Here is a 20742-nt window from a genome sequence, read left to right as displayed (position 1 = left end):
ACATAAATGTACTGACCCCTGCCTGGACTAAAGCTAGTTCAGAGGAAACACACACACACACACAAAACACTGAGAATGAAGGGAGGGTGGGGGGCCTGACAGATTAAGTTTGACGACTTCCTCAGAGTGAGAAGAGAAGAGGAGAGAGGAATGGAATGGGAGCCTGGTGGGGCTAGGAGCAGGCAGAGGAGGAGAGGGAAGGAGATGGAGAGAATAGGAGGTAGAGGAAACATTAATGGTTTAGCCTCTCTCTGTTCTGATGGGAGGCAACATGATCCATCCACAGATCTGTCTCCCTACCTGTCGCCTGGTTACATGGCCCAACACTGCTGGTCTCACAGGATTTCCTGTAGCTACAGAGACTACTTGGGTGCAAGCACGGGATGCATTGATGAGTGAGTGAGTGTGTGTGTGTGTGTGTGTGTGTGTGTGTGTGTGTGTGTGTGTGTGTCTTTCAGAGGGGATGGGTTAAAAGCGGAAGTCAAATTTTGGTTGGACCTAATTGACCAATAAAGTGATCTTAATCTTAATCCTAACATGCTGTGAACGTGTGTGTTTGGTATTGTGTTATCTATGTAAACATGTGTGTTTGGTATTGTGTTATCTATGTAAACATGTGTGTTTGGTATTGTGTTATCTATGTAAACATGTGTGTTTGGTATTGTGTTATCTATGTAAACATGTGTGTTTGGTATTGTGTTATCTATGTAAACATGTGTGTTTGGTATTGTGTTATCTATGTAAACATGTGTGTTTGGTATTGTGTTATCTATGTAAACATGTGTGTTTGGTATTGTGTTATCTATGTAAACATGTGTGTTTGGTATTGTGTTATCTATGTAAACATGTGTGTTTGGTATTGTGTTATCTATGTAAACATGTGTGTTTGGTATTGTGTTATCTATGTAAACATCTGTGTTTGGTATTGTGTTATCTATGTAAACATGTGTGTTTGGTATTGTGTTATCTATGTAAACATGTGTGTTTGGTATTGTGTTATCTATGTAAACATGTGTGTTTGGTATTGTGTTATCTATGTAAACATGTGTGTTTGGTATTGTGTTATCTATGTAAACATGTGTGTTTGGTATTGTGTTATCTATGTAAACATGTGTGTTTGGTATTGTGTTATCTATGTAAACATGTGTGTTTGGTATTGTGTTATCTATGTAAACATGTGTGTTTGGTATTGTGTTATCTATGTAAACATGTGTGTTTGGTATTGTGTTATCTATGTAAACATGTGTGTTTGGTATTGTGTTATCTATGTAAACATGTGTGTTTGGTATTGTGTTATCTATGTAAACATGTGTGTTTGGTATTGTGTTATCTATGTAAACATGTGTGTTTGGTATTGTGTTATCTATGTGCACATGTGTGTTTGGCATTGTGTTGTCTATGTGCACATGTGTGTTTGGTATTGTGTTATCTATGTAAACATGTGTGTTTGGTATTGTGTTATCTATGTAAACATGTGTGTTTAACATTGTGTTGTATATGTAAATGTGTGTGTTTGGTATTGTGTTATCTATGTAAACATGTGTGTTTGGTATTGTGTTATCTATGTAAACATGTGTGTTTGGTATTGTGTTATCTATGTAAACATGTGTGTTTGGTATTGTGTTATCTATGTAAACATGTGTGTTTGGTATTGTGTTATCTATGTAAACATGTGTGTTTGGTATTGTGTTATCTATGTAAACATGTGTGTTTGGTATTGTGTTATCTATGTAAACATGTGTGTTTGGCATTGTGTTGTATATGTAAACATGTGTGTTTGGTATTGTGTTGTCTATGTAAACATGTGTTTATCTGCCTGTGAGTGTGTGTATATGTGCGTGTCTGTATCTGCACATGCGTGTTGCGATGAGGGTATAAATGTAGCGCTTTGGCCCCAGACTGGAGGCAGTGTGTGTGTGTCTGTATCTGCACATGCGTGTTGGGATGAGGGTATAAATGTAGTGCTTTGGCCCCAGACTGGAGGCAGTGTGTGTGTGTCTGTATCCTGCACTGTCCTACTTAACGCAGCGCAGCTCTCTGCTTCCGCCCTCCACAGCACAGGACAGGAGTCTCCCTCACCTCCCTACCTCCATCTGAGAGGGAGAGAGGAGGGGGAGAGAGTAAAAGCGAGAGCGAGAGAAAGAGAGAGGGGGGAGGAGGGGGAGCGCAAGCAAGGAGGACTGTATGACCCAGGCATAACACACGTGCTAAAACTGGGACAATAAACCGAAAATGACCAACACTGACATTGCCTTCCTTTTACTGAAGATTTTTATTTAATTTTGCTACACAACGTTCCTGTAGATTATTCTAAAACCATTATTTGGTCAACAGTAATAGTCTATGCATTATGTTGATTCATGCTATGAATGTATCTGCATGTCCCTGTTTCGCTGTTTGCTGATGTGTGAGCGAGCTACTCCCGTACCCCACTGTGCACCCGGAAGAGGGGTGCATTCTGAGAAGAACAAGCATGTGACCGTTGTTTAAAATGCAATGCGAGGAAAAAGGCAGTTTTCAAAGCAACTACTGTTGTTCCCGTTCCAGAGAGCAGAGTCACAGCTTTCTGGGAGTAGATCATTTATTTCTCACCTCTTAATATTGACTTCATGGCACCACTTTACAACTGGAGTAGGCTATAGTATGGTTGTGATGCTCCCACAGAGCGGAGCGGAGCCTAGCAATGGACCTGTTTTGTAGGACATTAGCCTACATTTACTGATGGCAATGTAGGCTAATTTATTCATCTATCTAGCAACAATATCATATTTAGAGTTAGCAATCTAGCTAAGTGTTTTGAATTCCCACTTCCTCAGGTGGTGAGTAATGTAGCCTATAGTCCAATAAGCACAAAGATGACAGCAAATTCCCTGAAGAGCCACAAATATATCTGATCATTCTGGATCCTATTTTGACAGGTTGGACATCAAAATGCATGCATTTCCTGGATATGTTAGATGAAATAGCTTCATGTTTTAATCATAAGCTATCATCTCAGTTGTCTTGCCACTAGATATTGTTATTCATATGACTAATATAAAGTAATTGTCCGTTCAAAAAGTATATATATATATAAATAATCGGTGTAGGCCTATTTATTGTTATTGAGCATAATAGCAACATTTATCACGATATGTATTTTTTCCCATATCACCCAGCTCTAGCAACTCCCGCCAAAAGAATTTATCGCTGGGTCAATTTATCGCAATATGGATTTTTGTCCATATCGCCTAGCTCTAACACACGCTACGCAGAAAAGAACACAGGCATATGCTCCAATGCATAACACACTGCATTGCATTAATTCATTGCCAGTCAGGCAAGCTGTTACATCAATCTGCTATAAATATAACAGAAGCTAGAATAAACTGAATGTCAACGCCTTCATGTGTCATTTAGTCAATTTATTGAACACTATGTTCAAAAGGATATGTTGAGATCAAGCAGAATTATCAAGCAAAATCTAGCAACATATCAAGCAATTTGTATAAATATTATTGAACATAGGCTAGGAGTTGACTATCTTAAAAAGGGGTTTCTGAGCTCTTTGAAAATGCAACCAATTAGGTCCTGGATCAACAACACATAAACAAGTCTCTTTGAAGCTGACCAATAGAGGACAGGCATCCTCCTTCCCTTGGAAACACGTGTTACCCATCCCGGGGTGCATCTCCCTGCTGCCATGACAACGAGGAGGTTCTCTCCCTTCCTCTCATCCCCTCACTCTCCCTCCCTTTCAAATGGCTTCCGTTGCTTTCCCCTGCCCTGCTTCAACAGACAGTGCAGCATTGCTCTCCCTCTCTCAAACACATTCCAGGAGCAGAGTAGAGGTGCCTGCGGGTAATCTAGACCAGGTGTACAGACCAAAACAGGTCCTGGAACACACTCTCTCTTTCTCCCTCTCCCTGTCTCCCTCTCTCCCTGTCTCATGTCTGGAACTGACAGACAACACAAAGCAACCCAGAGCTGCTGGAATCTCCTGTATACATTCTTCAAGTGGGAGGTCACATAAAATCAACCACTAACACAGACAGAAAAAGAGGGGGTGAGAGAGCGAGAGAAGCAAAGCCGAGATAGAGTGAGAGAGAAGGCGAGAGAAGGAGGGGGAGGGGGAGTGCACTGTGCATTAGCGTGTGAAAGAGCTGGAGAGGGGTGATGTAAGCATTTCAAACAAGCTGAGGTTTGGGTTTTGGGTTACGAACACAGACGAATGGCAACACAGGCGTCCAATGGGAGTCCTAGGTGACGCCACTCAGACGTAACAGGAGGGAAGCTGGGGAGTGACAGGCTAAACAGAGAACATAGCAACAGCAGTTGGGAGGACTTCTAGAGCTGAGAGTTGTCTGATGATTAGTGGGTATCAATGACCTGAGAATTGCACTACGCAACACACTGCAACACACACTCTAAGGGTTTACTATTGGTCTGACTGACTGGCTGAGGCAACTTAGTGACAGCAGTGGCCGACATGTTGACTTTTCTCTACTTACAGGACCGCAGCACAACCACAATTGAGAGTGTGTGTGCGCAATAGGCTAAATGCTGTGCCACACGTTTGCAGCTGTAGCATCTTGTCTGACAGTGAGACGAAAAAGAAGAAGTCCCCATAGAGTGAAACCGTGACTTTGCAGTCAGAGGCAGCCTGCTTTATGTAAGATGTTAGATAATTATAGTGACTGGGAGAGTGTGACTTTAAGTTGCAGGACGGTCAGCGTGACGACAGCATGGCATGGCCTACCACTCTAACAGGTTTACCCAGGTCATCTGAGAAAATCGTTTATTTGTATTCAACACAAGTGAATAAACACTCTTACCTAACTATCACAGAGCACAGGAGATGGTAAACAACACTCAGACTCCCTTGCCTACCATTTATGCACGGGTCTAGGATCAGTTGACACCTATGACAGTCAGACTGCATTCAATTAGGAGTTAAAAAACTCAGCCATTCCTGGACCAGTTGTTCGGAGAACAGAAAAGTAATCTCACTTCTATGACCTCCAGGGCAGTGGGAAATTATGATTGGAAATGATGCAAAGTGTGTGACAAGATGAAAGGTATCGCCACCCTGGTGGATGGAGGTTCCCTGGGGGAAAAACAGCCCTCTACGGTGGCTCCTCTGGGACAAACCTAAATGGCTCCATGGTGAAAAACCCACAGAGCTGGGAGACTTGGAGCTGGCCACTGGGGAGGTAAAGCAAAGAGCTCCTTCTCTCTGTCTTAACACTAACCTGAGCAGCAGCTCAGCACTGTGTGTACGTAACATACTAGCATCTCAAACAACAGTCTTTTCTATTAAATAGAAAAGATAATAAGCAATTTCCTCTTGAAAGTGTAGTTAAAAACTGTTTAAGACCACCTCTTAAAGAATATTATCCCCCAGATAGACGAGCTGTTCTGACAGGGCACAACATTAAAACACCATGCGCTGGGCCTCTCGAGTGGTTCAGCGGTCTAAGGCACTGCATCGCAGGGGTTCGATCCCAGGCTGTGTCACAACCGGCCATGACTGGGAGTCCCATAGGGCGGCACACAATTGGCCCAGTATCATCCGGGATAGGGGAGGGTTTGGCCGGCGGGCTTTACTTGGCTCATCGTGCTCTAGCGACTCCTTGTGGCGGGCCGGGCACCTGCAGGCTGACTTCGGTCGTTAGTTGAGCGGTGTTTCATCCGACACATTGGTGCGGCTAGCTTCTGGATTAAGCGGGCGGGTGTTAAGAAGGGTGGTTTGGTGGGTCATGTTTCGGAGGACGCATGACTCGACCTTCGCCTCACCCGAGCCTGTTGGGGAGTTGCAGCGATAGCATTATGGTTAGCAGTGTGGTTAAGGTTCAAATCTGATTTCATGACTGTGTTTGTGCCAGCTAGTGACCTCTCTGCAGAGCTGCCTCCAGAACAAGATTCATGACGAAAAACGCTAACCTGCTATTGAATCATTTTCAAACGGAAAACGAAAACAAGCAATTCTTATTGGACAAGTCAAGGTAGTCCCTCACTGTTCCAGTTCTGTTTATTCCGTTTGGTGTCTAATGAATACAACCCCGGCCTCCACGTCTATCTGGCCGGAAGATGAACAAAGTCCTGAGTGAAGAACAACAACAACATTCTAAGGAGAACATGGCTGGTTTCTTTCTTGGTAGCTGTAGATCTATTTATACCCTGTCCCCGTCTCTGTGTAGCACAGGGAGTGGAGACTGGAGAGAGAGAGGGCTTGGCTTGGCTGGCTGTGAATTCCAGGGCTGACTGAGGAAACCTCATTGTTCCTTTTCCTCGACTGGGGCCTGGGTCTTCTCAGCCAGCAGAAATAGAGAGCAGGGCTGCCGTGCCACACTAGACTAAGGGTATTAGTATGATTATTAGTTATCTAAAATTAAGCCATTGTGTTCCCATACAAAAGCAATGAAAACTTTGTGCTTTTTAATAAGAAAGAGGGGATATTTCAGGGGCTTTAAAAAGACTGTCTGAGATGGAACCTCTGATGTGATCATCAACAGCCATCAAATTAAAATCAAACAACCATCAGATAATAAACTATGGATGATACCACAGTAGCACTGAATCCTGAATCCACTGATCCTGTGGCCCTACCCGGCCAGCCAGCCAGTAGCTCTCTGCTTTCACAATGCTGCCTGCCTGTCACCCGACTGCTTTCCTGGGCTTTCTGGCAACAACATGTGAGACATTTAGCTAGTACAAAAACAAAAACGCACAATGCCCTGGGATGACTGCACCGTGACACCACGTTGAGCCGGAACAGAGCTCCTGTCTCCCCTAGCTAGTTAGTTAGGGGCTCTTATCAATAATTCCTCATTTGCCTTTCAATCCCTGCTCTGGCTGCTCACCACAACACACTGACTGCCATTTCTCTCATTAGGCTGTTATTTCATCTGCACAAGCTTCACCTCAGAAATACATAAGCAATATTCAGGCTGCCTACCTGGTGTTAATCAGCGCACTATGCTGAGTACAGTGCGCAGTTTGACTAGGCTACTGATATTGCCTGGGGTTGGCTCGGCATGCAAAATGACTTGCAGATCATTGACTGTCAACACAGTTACATGCAGTTTGGTACAAACGGAGAGGACGCATCAGTTGTCATAAACGATCAGGTATTTTTAGTCCATTTTCTGACCAATGCACACTACATCTGGATTGGTTTGGGGTCTGTGGACACAATCGATTGCTTAAAACAGATCAATATTATTGGATTTGTCATACGCATCGGCGGTTTTAGGACTTAGCAGAATTCTATCATTTTCAAACTCAAAATGGAAGGGAACATTCGGGGTGCTCTCTGTATAAAAGTCGCTCAAATAACAGCCAACATTTGTCACTGTTGATATGCTATAGCTGGTCTTGATTTGTTGAAATTAAACAACAAAGCAACTGATTTGTTTTCATCCCTGTTTCAACAGCCTCACAAAACTTCCATCCAACATTCTAGAATTTAGATGACTGTCTTCAGCAAATTCTCTTCTAACCAGTGATGTCTGAATTATTTTCAATTTCACTGTGGCCTTTGAATAGTGTTAGTTAAAACAGCACATACACACCAAACATTTGCCCCCGCTCTATTGATTTCAAATTGAGACCGATATGAGTGATTAACAAAGTAGTTTGCGTTTAACTTTCTGCGTTGGCAACCCACTTGAAACAAAATGCAACAATCCAAAATTATTCTACAAGTTGTCCTCTAACCAGTGATATAGAGTACCAGTCAAAAGTTTGGACACACCTACTTATTCAAGGATTTTTCTCCTTTTTACTATTTTCTACATTGTAGAATAATAATGAAGAAATAAACACTATGAAATAACACATATGGAATCATGTAGTAACCCAAAAATTTTTACAACAAATCAAAATATATTTAATATTTGAGATTCTTCAAAGTAGCCACCCTTTGTCTTGATGACAGCTTTGCACACTCTTGGCATTCTCTCAACCAGCTTCATGAGGTAGTCACCTGGAACGCATTTCAATTAACAGGTGTGCCTTGTTAAAAGTTAATTTGTGGAATTTCTTTCCTTCTTAATGCGTTCGAGCCAATCAGTTGTGTTGTTACAAGGTAAGGTTGGTATGCAGAAGATAGCCCTATTTGGTAAAAGACCAAGTCCATATTATGGGAAGAACAGCTCAAATAAGCAAAGAGAAGCGACAGTCCATCATTACTTTGAGACACGAAGGTCAGTCAATCTGGAAAGTTTTAAGGACTTTGAAAGTTTCTTCAAGTGCAGTGGCAAAAACCATCAAGCGCTATGATGAAACTGGCTCTCAGGAGGACCGCCACAGGAAAGGAAGACCCAGAGTTACTTCTGCTGCAGAGGATAAGTTAATTAGAGTTAACTGAATCTCAGACAGCAGCCCAAATAAATGCTTCGCAGAGTTCAAGTAACAGACACATCTCAACATCAACTGTCCAGAGGAGACTGCGTGAATCAGGCTTTCATGGTCAAATTGCTGCAAAGAAACCACTACTAAAGGACACCCCAATAAGAAGAAGAGACTTGCTTGGGCCAAGAAACATGAGCAATGGACTGTAGACCAGTGGAAATCTGTCCTTTGGTCTGATGAGTCCAAATTATAGATTTTTTTTAGATTTGCGCTTAGTGGGACTATCATTTGTTTTTCAACAGGAAAATGACCCACCACACCTCCAGGCTGTGTAAGGGCTATTTGACCAAGGAGAGTGATGGAGTGCTGCATCAGATGACCTGGCCTCCACAATCACCCGACTTCAACCCAATTGAGATGGTTTGCGATGAGTTGGACCGCAGAGTGAAGGAAAAGCAGCTAACAAGTGCTGAGCATATGTGTTGTGTGAACTCCTTCAAGACTGTTGGAAAAGCATTCCTTGTGAAGCTGATTGAAAGAATGCCAAGAGTGTGCAAAGCTGTCATCAAGGCAAAGGGTGGCTACTTTGAAGAATCTCAAATATTAAATATTTAGATTTGTTTAACACTTTTTGGTTACTACATGATTCCATATGTGTTATTTCATAGTGTTGAAGTCTTCACTATTATTCTACAATGTAGAAAATAGTCAAAATAAAGAAAAACCCTTAGTAGGTGAGTAGGTGTGTCCAAACTTTTGACTGGTACTGTACATATTATTCCAAGATTCTGTGTTTTTTTTTAGTAAGGTCAGTTTGAACAGGACTTGTAACCCGACTCCCCCTCTCATTCTATTGATTTTAACGTGATATCAATATGAGTGATTGACAAAAAAGTGTTGCATTTCTATTTCGGCGACCCCCAAATCAAAATGAATAATTCCAAAATGTAGCTTGTTGTCTTCAGCAGATATTCCCAGTTTCATGTGGTTTTGAGTTGAGTTAGTTTCAGCAGTGCATACAACCTGATTTCCCCATTACCAATATTTATTTCTTCAATTATTTATTTAACAAGGCTAGTCCAGTTAATTGTAAATTCTTATTTACAATGACGGCCTACCCCTGGCGAAACCCTAACCCAGAAAACACTGGGCCAATTGTGTGCCACCCTATGGGACTCCCAATCACAGCCGGTTGTGATACAGCCTGGAATTTAACCAGGGTCTGTAGTGACACCTCAAGCGATAATATGCGGTGCCTTAGACCGCTGCGCCACTCGGGAGCCCAATATGAGTGATTCATTGCTACTTGTCAAAACAACAGGGTTTTTGGTGCATATGCAGTTCATAAGGTGCTTGTTTAAAACAAATACAAGTAATATGATTACTATTTCAGCACACGTATGTGTAGGTAGTACATTTTATGTTTATGTTTTCAATATATCACAAACTGTTTATTGATTTGGAAGCTTCAAAACTGTGTTTTGACATTGGGATATTTATCAAAATGTATTGTCAACGGGAAGCAGTAACAGCATAATTTTCCACTTATGTTTTAGATATATAAAGGGAATTTTCAACATACATTTACATTAGTATTCTACTTAATTGGGTAAGAACTGCTGAATGAGTCCAAAAACATGATGGTTTGACTTGCCTACAATAAGGCACATACAGTATTTTTAGCAAAAACAAAGAAGAAAAACATTTCTCATCTGCTATAATAATACAGTGACTACAAAATGAGATACAAATGGCTACAACTAGCTAGCTAGTCAGCTGACAGGCAAAATGTATCTAACAGTAGTTTCTTAGCTAGCGTGCATCCAATATTGGAGTGCATCCAATAAATATATTGTAAAAAAATAATATTTTTTTTTAAAATGAGTGCATAAAATCCTGCACAATGACAAAAAAATTACTAAAACATTGACAACTTCGTCAGGAAACACAAGGAAACAAATACTGTACTCACAGTTATTGCATTCACGCACAGTGAAGGATAAAACAGTTAGAATAATAATGTTATAAAGAGATTGTATGCACAACCACAGGCAGCGAACTGAACTTGGTAGTTAATTAACACTGCAAGCCTGTGCTAGCGGTAACCATTTTGTTTGCAGGAACTCGCTCCTTTTCACTCGTTCCACTCGTCCAAGTGCCGATGTATTTGTGGCATGATGTGAACATTACGAATTTGTGTCACTACCAAAGTCTAATGGTTTTAAATGACTGTTTTGTATTGTCTGGAAACTCACTTGTAGACTTCGCTTGCAGTAGGTCTCTTAAAAAAGAGAAGCCGTGCAAAGATATTAAACAGAGGTGCCTAGTTATTCTTCGATTGTTGATATCAGGTAACGTGCAGCCTAACCCTGGCCCTGATATGCAATGTCTCCAAACCCCCTCTGATTTTAAATCAAGATCTGGTCTTGGTATTTTTCATTTAAATGTACGCAGCCTGTTGTCAAAAATGGATGGGGTTAGGATTTGGGCTAAATCAACTGATGCTGATATAATTGTGTTTTCTGAAACCTGGCTCAGCAAGTCTGTTCTTGATACGGATATTTGTATAACTGGTTACAATGTTTATCGCACTGATCGGGTTAAGAAAGGTGGGGGTGTGGCTATATATGTAAAAACGAAATTCCCTATAAGTGTGGCAAAGTCTGAAACTATTTGTAAACAGTTGGAATTTCTTGCTTTGAATATTGAGGTTTCTAAGGGTCTTTCTATAACTGTGATTGGCTGTTACAGACCCCCCCTCTGCTCTCGGTGATGCATTTTCTTCTTTGACGCACCTCATGTCTAAACTTCTTTACAGTGAAATGATTTTGATTGGTGATCTCAACTGGTGTTGGTTAATGCCGGTGTCTGATGATTTAAAAATGTTTTGTAATTCTATGAATCTTACCCAGTTGATTAACTCACCCACTCGCCCTAATCTAAAATGCCCAGATAAATCTACCCTGATTGATTTGATATTGACAAATGTTCCACATAAATATTCTGCGGTTGGTGTTTTTTGTAATGATTTAAGTGACCATTGTGCTGTTGTTGCTATTAGAAATACTAAGATTTCTAAGTCTAACCCGCGTTTTATTCGTAAGAGAAATCTGAAGTGTTTCATTGAGCAGGCTTTCTTTCATGATTTGTTTTATTTTGACTGGAGCAAGATTGAGCTTATCCCTGATGTGGAAACTGCCTGGAAATTCTTTAATGATGGTTTTCTCCAAATAGTAAACAGACATGCTCCATTCCACAGGTTCAGGGTTAAAGGGAGGGATAATCCATGGTTTTCGTCTGAGCTTTCTTGCATTGTTCACGACCGTAATCTAGCCTGGGCTAAAGCAAGGAAATCGTGTTCTGATGCTGATTGGCTTGTTTTTAGGCAGTTACGAAACAAGTGTTCTTCTCTTCTCAGGAAGGCCAAGTCTGAATATTTTATGTCTGTTACCACTGATAACCTGAATGACCCTAGAAAGTTTTGGAAGGCTATTAAGTCTATGTCTGGTAACAGTAATGTTAATGAATTACCGTCATGTGTATTGAAGGACTCTGTTGCTATATATGACAAAACTGAAATGCTGAATTGTTTCAATGAGCACTTTGTATCATCTGGTAGACTGTTTGATTCAGTGTCCTCTGTCTCTGTACAACCTTGTGTTGATGAACCAGTGAGAGCTGGTCAAACTTTTAGCTTTTTGCCATTCTCAGTGCAGGTGGTACATAAGGCCCTGAAATCCTTAGATCAGAGAAAGCCTGCAGGTCCTGATCTTTTGGATCCCTGCTTTTTAAATCTGGCAGCTGATTTCATAGCTGAACCACTTGCATATCTGTTTAATCTAACCCTGGAATGTAATGAAATTCCAAAGATCTGGAAATCAGCATTTGTCCTGCCACTTTTAAAAGGGGGAGATCCAACTCTTTTAAATAATTATAGGCCAATCTCAAAGCTGTCACCCCTGGTGAAAATACTTGAAACCCTTGTGAGTGACCAGCTAAAATAGTTTTTATATACTAACTCTATTTTATCAATGTACCAATCGGGTTTCAGGAAGAAGCATAGCACAATTACAGCAGCCATGAAGGTTTTAAATGATATCACTGAAGCTCTTGACAAAAAACAGCATTGTGTCTCACTTTTTATTGATCTCTCTAAGGCTTTTGATACAGTTGATCATGCTATACTAAGGCAGAGATTGTCGAGTGTAGGTCTTTCAGAGCATGCAGTTGCATGGTTTGTTAACTATCTGTCTGATAGAACTCAGTGCACTCAATTTGATGGGCTTAGGTCTGTTAAATTGTCTGTCTTAAATGGTGTGCCCCAAGGCTCTGTACTTGGTCCTCTCTTATTCACTATTTATATAAATAATTTAGACAAAAATGTCCAAAATGCACAACTTCATTTTTATGCTGATGATACTGTTATTTACTGTTGTGCTTCATCTCTTACAAAAGCTTTCCAGAACTTGCAAACTGCTTTTAATACTGTTCAACATACCTTGTCTCAATTGAAGCTTATCCTCAACACTGACAAAACAAAACTACTGGTGTTTTCTAAAGCAAGAAATAGACCTCTGAACCTTTCACCTATTACTACCTGTCAGGGCAAGGAGATTGAGGTTGTAACCTCATATAAATATCTTGGAATTTTGATTGATGATGGCCTCTCTTTTAAAATGCATATTCAACAACTTACAAAAAAATTGAAGCTGAAATTAGGATTTTATTTTAGGAATAAGGCTTGTTTTTCTTTTGAAGCCAGAAGGAGGCTAGTATCAGCTACATTTATGCCTTTACTAGACTATGGGGATATTTTATATATGAATGCTTCCGCTCAGTGTTTGAGATCAATTGACACCCTTTACCATGGCACTTTGAGATTTATTTTAAATTGCAAAACCCTTACGCACCACTGCACTTTATATACCAGGGTTGGCTGGCCTTCTCTAGTCACTCGTAGGCTCAGTCACTGGTATACTTTTATTTACAAAGCCATTTTGGGTTTACTACCTTTTTTATTTGGGCATTTTTATTGTTGAGAAATGTGGTGGGTACTCTCTTCGTTCGAGGAACTTTATCTTGTTAACTGTTCCAAATGTCCGAACTGAATTTGGTAAACGGGCTTTTATGTACTCTGCGCCATCGTCTTGGAATGCCTTACAAAATACTTTTAAACTGGAAGAACTTGTCCCGATTGGTATTTTTAAATCACTGATGAATGATCTTGAGACTGATTCCCTGACATATCAATGTTCCGTCAGTGCAGTAATATCTAACAAGTAATCTAACAATTCCCCAACAACTACCTAATACACACAAATCTAAAGGGTTGAATGAGAATATGTACATGTAAGTATATGGATGAGCGATGGCAGAGCGGCATAGGCAAGGTGTAATATATGGTATAAAATATAGTATATACATGTGATATGAGTAATGTAAGATATGTAAATATTATTCAAGTGGCATTATTTGTCCAAGTAGTCTAATAGGATTCCAATAGGATTCTGATACAGGTGACACAATATCCTATAGGACTACAAGAATCCTATAAGATCACTTTTTATTTCCAATAGGAAAAAAATTGTCCAATAGGATTCTGATAGAGGTGTTACAAAATCCTATAGGATTGTGAGAATCCCATAGGATTCTATTGAAAAAAATCCCTAATCCTACAAGATATTTTGACTAGGGTGGCGAGGAGCACCGAGTGTCACCACCTCGGTTGTTTACTCCTCAGCAGCTGTCTGCCTCTTTCGCTTATCAGAGGCCAGACACTGACAGAGACAAATCCTCCCCACCAGATAGAGGGGACGACTCAGTCACTGCTGCAGCTCGGCAACACACTTCCTGGAAGTACAGCCAACAGGGTAGAAAGAACGGGTCTGTAGCCCTGCTCTCCAATTCAAAACCTTCACAACTTTATTTAACCAATGCAGAAAACACACTTCTCTATGGGGACTACCTGGAAAGAGAGTAAGAAGAGAGGGGTACTTATCTGATTGAGTAATAGAGCTCAGCACCCAAGTGTAAATGAGGCACAAATCAGACGTTCTTGAACTATTGACAGATGTATTCAATCCCTCTTTATTCTATCCTTCAGTGAGCTACTACAACACCAGTGGTAGAGGGGAAGGAAGAAGGAGAGAACTGGAGGACTGTTGACACCGGGGAGAGGGGAAGGAAGGAGAGAACTGGAGGACTGTCGATAATGGGGAGAGGGGAAGGAAGGAGAGAACTGGAGGACTGTTGACACCGGGGAGAGGGGAAGGAAGGAGAGAACTGGAGGACTGTCGATAATGGGGAGAGGGGAAGGAAGGAGAGAACTGGAGGACTGTCGATAATGGGGAGAGGGGAAGGAAGAAGGAGAGAACTGGAGGACTGTCGATAATGGGGAGAGGGGAAGGAAGAAGGAGAGAACTGGAGGACTGTCGATAATGGGGAGAGGGGAAGGAAGAAGGAGAGAACTGGAGGACTGTCGATAATGGGGAGAGGGGAAGGAAGAAGGAGAGAACTGGAGGACTGTCGATAATGGGGAGAGGGGAAGGAAGAAGGAGAGAACTGGAGGACTGTCGATAATGGGGAGAGGGGAAGGAAGAAGGAGAGAACTGGAGGACTGTCGATAATGGGGAGAGGGGAAGGAAGAAGGAGAGAACTGGAGGACTGTCGATAATGGGGAGAGGGGAAGGAAGAAGGAGAGAACTGGAGGAGTGAGTAGGAGCATCCTACCTCTTATTAATGGGCTTCTCATCCTTCTCGTAGGGCTTGACGAACCACTTGCCGACGCGTACGAAGCTGCGGTTCATGAGACAGCGCTCCAGCAGGTTGTGGATGGCTTTGAACAGGAGCGTCCTGCACTCATAGGACAGGCCGCTCTCCCACACACCGTCCTCCTCAGCTAAATAGACAGACGGAGAGAGACAGGGTTAGAGAAATATTTTTTAAACAAATTTGCTAATCAGCTCAGCTGCAAAAAACAATTTATATAGCTACACTGGCTACAATTTCCACTGTTTCACTTTTCTGTTGAACAAACTACCAGGAATATGAATAATTTAACCAGCCTGTATTAGGCTTAATGTATGATTAATTCACTTATTGGCCTAATGCACACAAACGTTTCTCTCCGTCTTCTCAGTTTTACTCAGTCGGGTAAGACTTAGTGGTTTACAAGAAACGCTAATGTTACACTAACAACACATAAGACAGTTCCTGAATCCTGACTATGCCAAAACAGTAGACAGAAGTGTATAGTAGATGCCTAGCAGAGGTGAAGGGGATCAAAAGACCAGACAGGCAAAGGGAGGGAAGTTGATGTGAGCTATGTCTTGCAGCTGCACTATGTTGTCACGTCCTGGCCAGTAAAAGGGTTATTTGTCATTGTAGTTGATCAGGGCGTGGCAGGGGGTGTTTGTTTTGTGTTTTGGGGGGTTTTGTCTTGGGGATTTTGGTTCTAGTTTTCATTTTCTATGTTCCGTTTTCCAGGTTTGCCGAGTGTGGTTTCCAATCAGAGGCAGGTGTCTTTTGTTGTCTCTGATTGGAAGCCATACTTAGGCAGCCTGTTTTCCATTGGGTTTTGTGGGTGGTTGTTTTTCGTATAGTGCTTGTGTCCTTACGGAACTATTGTTTGGCGTTCGTTTATATTTTGTTTAAGTGTTCTCTTATAATAAATAAAGAAGATGAGCATGATACCTGCTGCGCCTTGGTCTAGCTTTTACGACGCACCTGACATATGTACACTGCACTGAAAATACAATTATTATATCACACTAAATCTTAGCATAAAGAAATAAAGTATTCTTCAGGAGGCAAATGACAATCACAAGCCTACTATTTCAAGTGGGCAGCATATTGTACCTGGCATCTCATAATATAGATTTGAAACAAAATAACCAGTCATATCTTTTACTGACATCTGAAAATCATCTATTGACCGTAAGCAAGCAAGAAGAAAAGACAAACTATAACCGGGAAAGTATTTTTACACCAAGAAAACACAATGCAAGTCTGTCTGTCCTCAGTTAGATAGACAGAGAGAGAGAGAGAGAAGGAGAGAGAGAGAGAGAGAGAGAGAGACAGGGTTAGAGACACAAGATGTAGGGAAAGTTGGGGCATAACTAACGAAATTACAGTTAAAGAAAATGTACGCTTAATCCAGTACAAGCTAGACAAGAGACAAAATGCACAAATTCAACAGCACAACGGCAGAGTCATGTCTTAAGTGTAAAACAAAAAATGACTCAATAATCCATGCTTTCTGAGAATGCTATCAAGTCCAGAAGTTGAGGGTGGAGCTAGAAACATGGCTGTCAAAAGTATTACAATGTAAACATACTTTTAATCCGCCTGTCTGCATATTTCAAGACATGGCATATGGGGGTATAGTGAGATACCCGATGGATTGGCCGATTCTCTTCTCATCACTCATCTTGAAAAAACAATCAATTATCAAGCACCATCATCAGCACAATGGAAAAACCAAGTGATTTAATATTTAAATATTGAAAGTGCGTGAGTTACGGAGAGAAACAAAATGGTGCAGTTTCAGCCCACCCCAACAGCAAACAATAATGCTGTTTTTGCACGTACAGTTGAAGTCAGAAGTTTACATACACTTAGGTTGGAGTCATTAAAACTCGTTTTTCAACCTCTCCACAAAATTCCTGTTAACAAACTATAGTTCTGGCAAGTCGGTTCAGACATTCACTTTGTGAATGACAAGTAATTTTTCCAACAATTGTTTACAGGCAGATTATTTCACTTATAATTCACTGTATCACAATTCCAGCAGGTCAGAAGTTCACATACACTAAGTTGACTGTGCCTTTAAACAGCTCAGAAAATTCCAGAAAATGATGTCATGGCTTTAGAAGCTTCTGATCGGCTGAATGACATTATTTGAGTCAATTGGAGGTTTACCTGTGGATGTATATCAAGGCCTACCTTCAAACTCCGTGCATCTTTGCTTGACATCATGTGAAAATCAAAAGAAATCAGCCAAGACCTAGGAAAAGAAATTGTAGGCCTCCACAAGTCTGGTTCATCCTTGGGAACAATTTCCAAATGCCTGAAGGTACCACGTTCATCTGTACAAAGAATAGTATAAAAACCATGGGACCACGCAGCCGCCATACCGCTCAGGAAGGAGACTCGTTCTGTCTCCTAGAGATGAACGTACTTTGGTGAAAAAAGTGCAAATCAATCCCAGAACAACAGCAAAGGACCTTGTGAAGATGCTGGAGGAAACAGGTACAAAAGTATCTATATCCACAGTAAAACGAGTCCTATATCGACATAACCTGAAAGGCCACTCAGCAAGGAAGAAGCCAGTGCTCCAAAACCACCATAAAAAAGCCAGACTACGGTTTGCAACTGAACATGGGGACAAAGATCGTACTTTTTGGAGAAATGTCCTCTGGTCTGATGAAACAAAAATAGAACTGTTTGGCCATAATGACCGTCGTTATGTCTGGAGGAAAAAGGGGGAGGCTTGCAAGCCGAAGAATACCATCCTAACCGTGAAGCACGGGGGTGGCAGCATCATGTTGTGGGGGTGCTTCGCTGCAGGAGGGATTTGTGCACTTCAAAAAATAGATGGCATCATGAGGCAGGAAAATTATGTGGATATATTGAAGCAACATCTCAAGACATCAGTCAGGAAGTTAAAGCTTGGTCGCAAAAGGTTCTTCCAAATGGACAATGACCTCAAGCATACTTCCAAAGTTGTGGCAAAATGGCTTAAGGACAACAAAGTCAAGGTATTGGAGTGGCCATCACAAAGCCCTTACCTCAATCCTATATAAAATTTGTGGGCAGAACTGAAAAAGCATGTGCGTGCAAGGAGGCCTACAAACCTGACTCAGTTACATCAGCTCTGTCGGGAGGAATGGGCCAAAATTCACCCAACTTATTGTGGGAAGCTTGTGGAAGGCTACCCGAAACGTTTGACCCAAGTTAAACAATTTAAAAGCAATGCTACCAAATACTAATTGATTGTATGTAAACTTCTGACTCACTGGGAACGTGATGAAAGAAATAAAAGCTGAAATAAATCATTCTCTCTACTATTATTCTGACATTTCACATTCTTAAAATAAAATGGTGATCCTAACTGACCTAAGACTTTTTATTCGGATTAAATGTCAGGAATTGTGAAAAACTGAGTAAAATGTATTTGGCTAAGGTGTACGTAAACGTCCGACTTCAACTGTATGTGTATGTTTGTATTCGGTGAGAGTTTTTGTTTTCCTTCATGACAAATACTTTTTTTTTTTAAACACAATGCAAGTCATTTTCTCTGCAGCACACAGAAAACGGACAGAGCAGCTATATTTCACTACAAGTTTCCATTCATGCCTGAAGTGTGTCTGTACCCAGTTAGAGGAGTCAAGTGAAAGCACTACTGCAGGCTGGCTAGATACAGTACCAGTACAAAGTTTGTTCAGCTACTCATTCAAGGGTTTTTCTTTATTTTTACTATTTTCTACAATGTAGAATAATAGTGAAGACATCACAACTATGAAATAACACATATAGAATCATGTAGTGACCAAAAAAGTGTTAAACAAATCAAAATATATTTTATATTTGAGATTCTTCAAAGTAGCCACCCTTTGCCTTGATGTCAGCTTTGCACACTCTTGGCATTCTCTCAACCAGCTTCACGAGGAATGCTTTTCCAACAGTCTTGAAGGAGTTCCCACATATGCTGAGCACTTGTTGGCTGCTTTTTCTTCACTCTGCGGTCCAACTCATCCCAAACCATCTCAATTGGGTTGAGGTCGGGTGATTGTGGAGGCCAGGTCATCTGATGCAGCACTCCATCACTCTCCTTCTTGGTTAAATAGCCCTTACACAGCCTGGAGATTTGGACTCATCAGACCAAAGGATAGATTTCCACAAGTGTAATGTCCATTGCTCGTGTTTCTTGGCCCAAGCAAGTCTCTTCTTATTATTGTTGTCTTTTAGTAGTGGTTTCTTTGCAGCAAGTGGTTTCTTTGCAGCAATTCAACCATGAAGGCCTGATTCACGCAGTCTCCTCTGAACAGTTGATGTTGAGATGTGTCTGTTACTTGAACTCTGTGAATCATATATTTGGGCTGCAATCTGAGGTGCAGTTAACTCTAATTAACTTTTCCTCTGCAGCAGAGGTAACTCTGGGTCTTCCTTTCCTGTGGTGGTCCTCATGAGAGCCAGTTTCATCATGATGGTTTTTGCCACTGCACTTGAAGAAACTTTCAAAGTCCTTGAAATGTTCCAGATTGGCTGACCTTCATGTCTCAAAGTAATGATGGACTGTCGTTTCTCTTTGCTTATTTGAGCTGTTCTTCCCATAATATGGACTTGGTCTTTTACAAAATAGGGATATCTTCTGTATACCAACCCTACCTTGTCACAACACAACTGTTTGGCATAAACACATTCAGAAGGAAAGAAATTCCACAAATGAACTTTTAACAAGGCACACCTGTTAATTGAAATGCATTCCAGGTGACTACCTCATTACATTTACATTACATTACCTCATGAAGCTGGTTGAGAGAATGTCAAGCGTGTGCAAAGCTGTCATCAAGGCAAAGGGTGGCTACTTTAAAGAATCTCAAATATAAAATATATTGTCATTTGTTGAACACTTTTTTGGTTACTACATGATTCCATGTGTTATTTCATACTTTTGATGTCTTCACTATTACTCTACAATGTAGAAAATAGTACAAATAAAGAAAAACCCTGGAATGAGTAGGTGTGTCTATAGATAGATAGATAGAAGCTCCAGGAGCACTGTCTTAGCCTCTGATTGGTTTGCTCTGTCTGGTCAACTCCTATGGTCATTGTCACGTGATGACTTAGAGAACAAGGGCTCCTGCCTGCTGCTGCATAGAATACCACACAAGAAGGCAGTTTCCCTATCCTGGTCCCGGACCAGTTTGTTCCGTCTTGACAGTGACCATAGGATTTGGCAAGATCGCACAAACAGAGCAGGCTAGCAGTGTCTTTACTACCCGACTTTGATAGTGGGGTTTGTTTCTGGATCATGAGCGGCTGTGGCCTGGATGCTCTGCTAATCTCACTAACAGCCACTGTGAGACATCTTAGAGCACTTAAGCTCCTTTCAAACATGTCTCCAGCAAACCTCTGTCCCTGTGTGCAACACCGTGCAGCACAGAGAAATAAACACCAGACATGACCACGAGACATGATCCCCTGTATCTTATTTGACAAGATGTTGTTCCTTATTGTGGCGAGACTCAGTTCTGAGCTAGCTACCGAACTGTGCAGCTATAAACTTCAGGTAAATGAAAATGTGTTAGGCCTACATTGTGGAGACAGAGATTAGTTTAGTTAGGTGAGGAGAAAGTCTACACGGACATAAAGGTACATCAATGAATACGTCTCTCTGCCTCTGAA

General features: G+C 41.2%; 1 protein-coding gene across 1 annotated transcript in view; it reads right to left on the bottom strand.

Moving 5' to 3' along the window:
• med13a (mediator complex subunit 13a) overlaps positions 1-20742 on the bottom strand; it is a 119357-nt gene that overhangs the window by 72190 nt on the left and 26425 nt on the right. Inside the window, exon 3 of the mRNA XM_014137886.2 lies at positions 15064-15232. Coding sequence (XP_013993361.2) covers positions 15064-15232 — 169 coding nt within the window. The remainder of the gene's footprint in view (positions 1-15063; positions 15233-20742) is intronic.

The sequence above is a fragment of the Salmo salar genome, chromosome ssa13, assembly GCF_905237065.1.
Source record: "Salmo salar chromosome ssa13, Ssal_v3.1, whole genome shotgun sequence".
NCBI lineage: Eukaryota > Metazoa > Chordata > Actinopteri > Salmoniformes > Salmonidae > Salmo > Salmo salar.
Note: the sequence above shows the minus strand (reverse complement) of the source record. Positions and strands in the feature narration are given on the sequence as shown.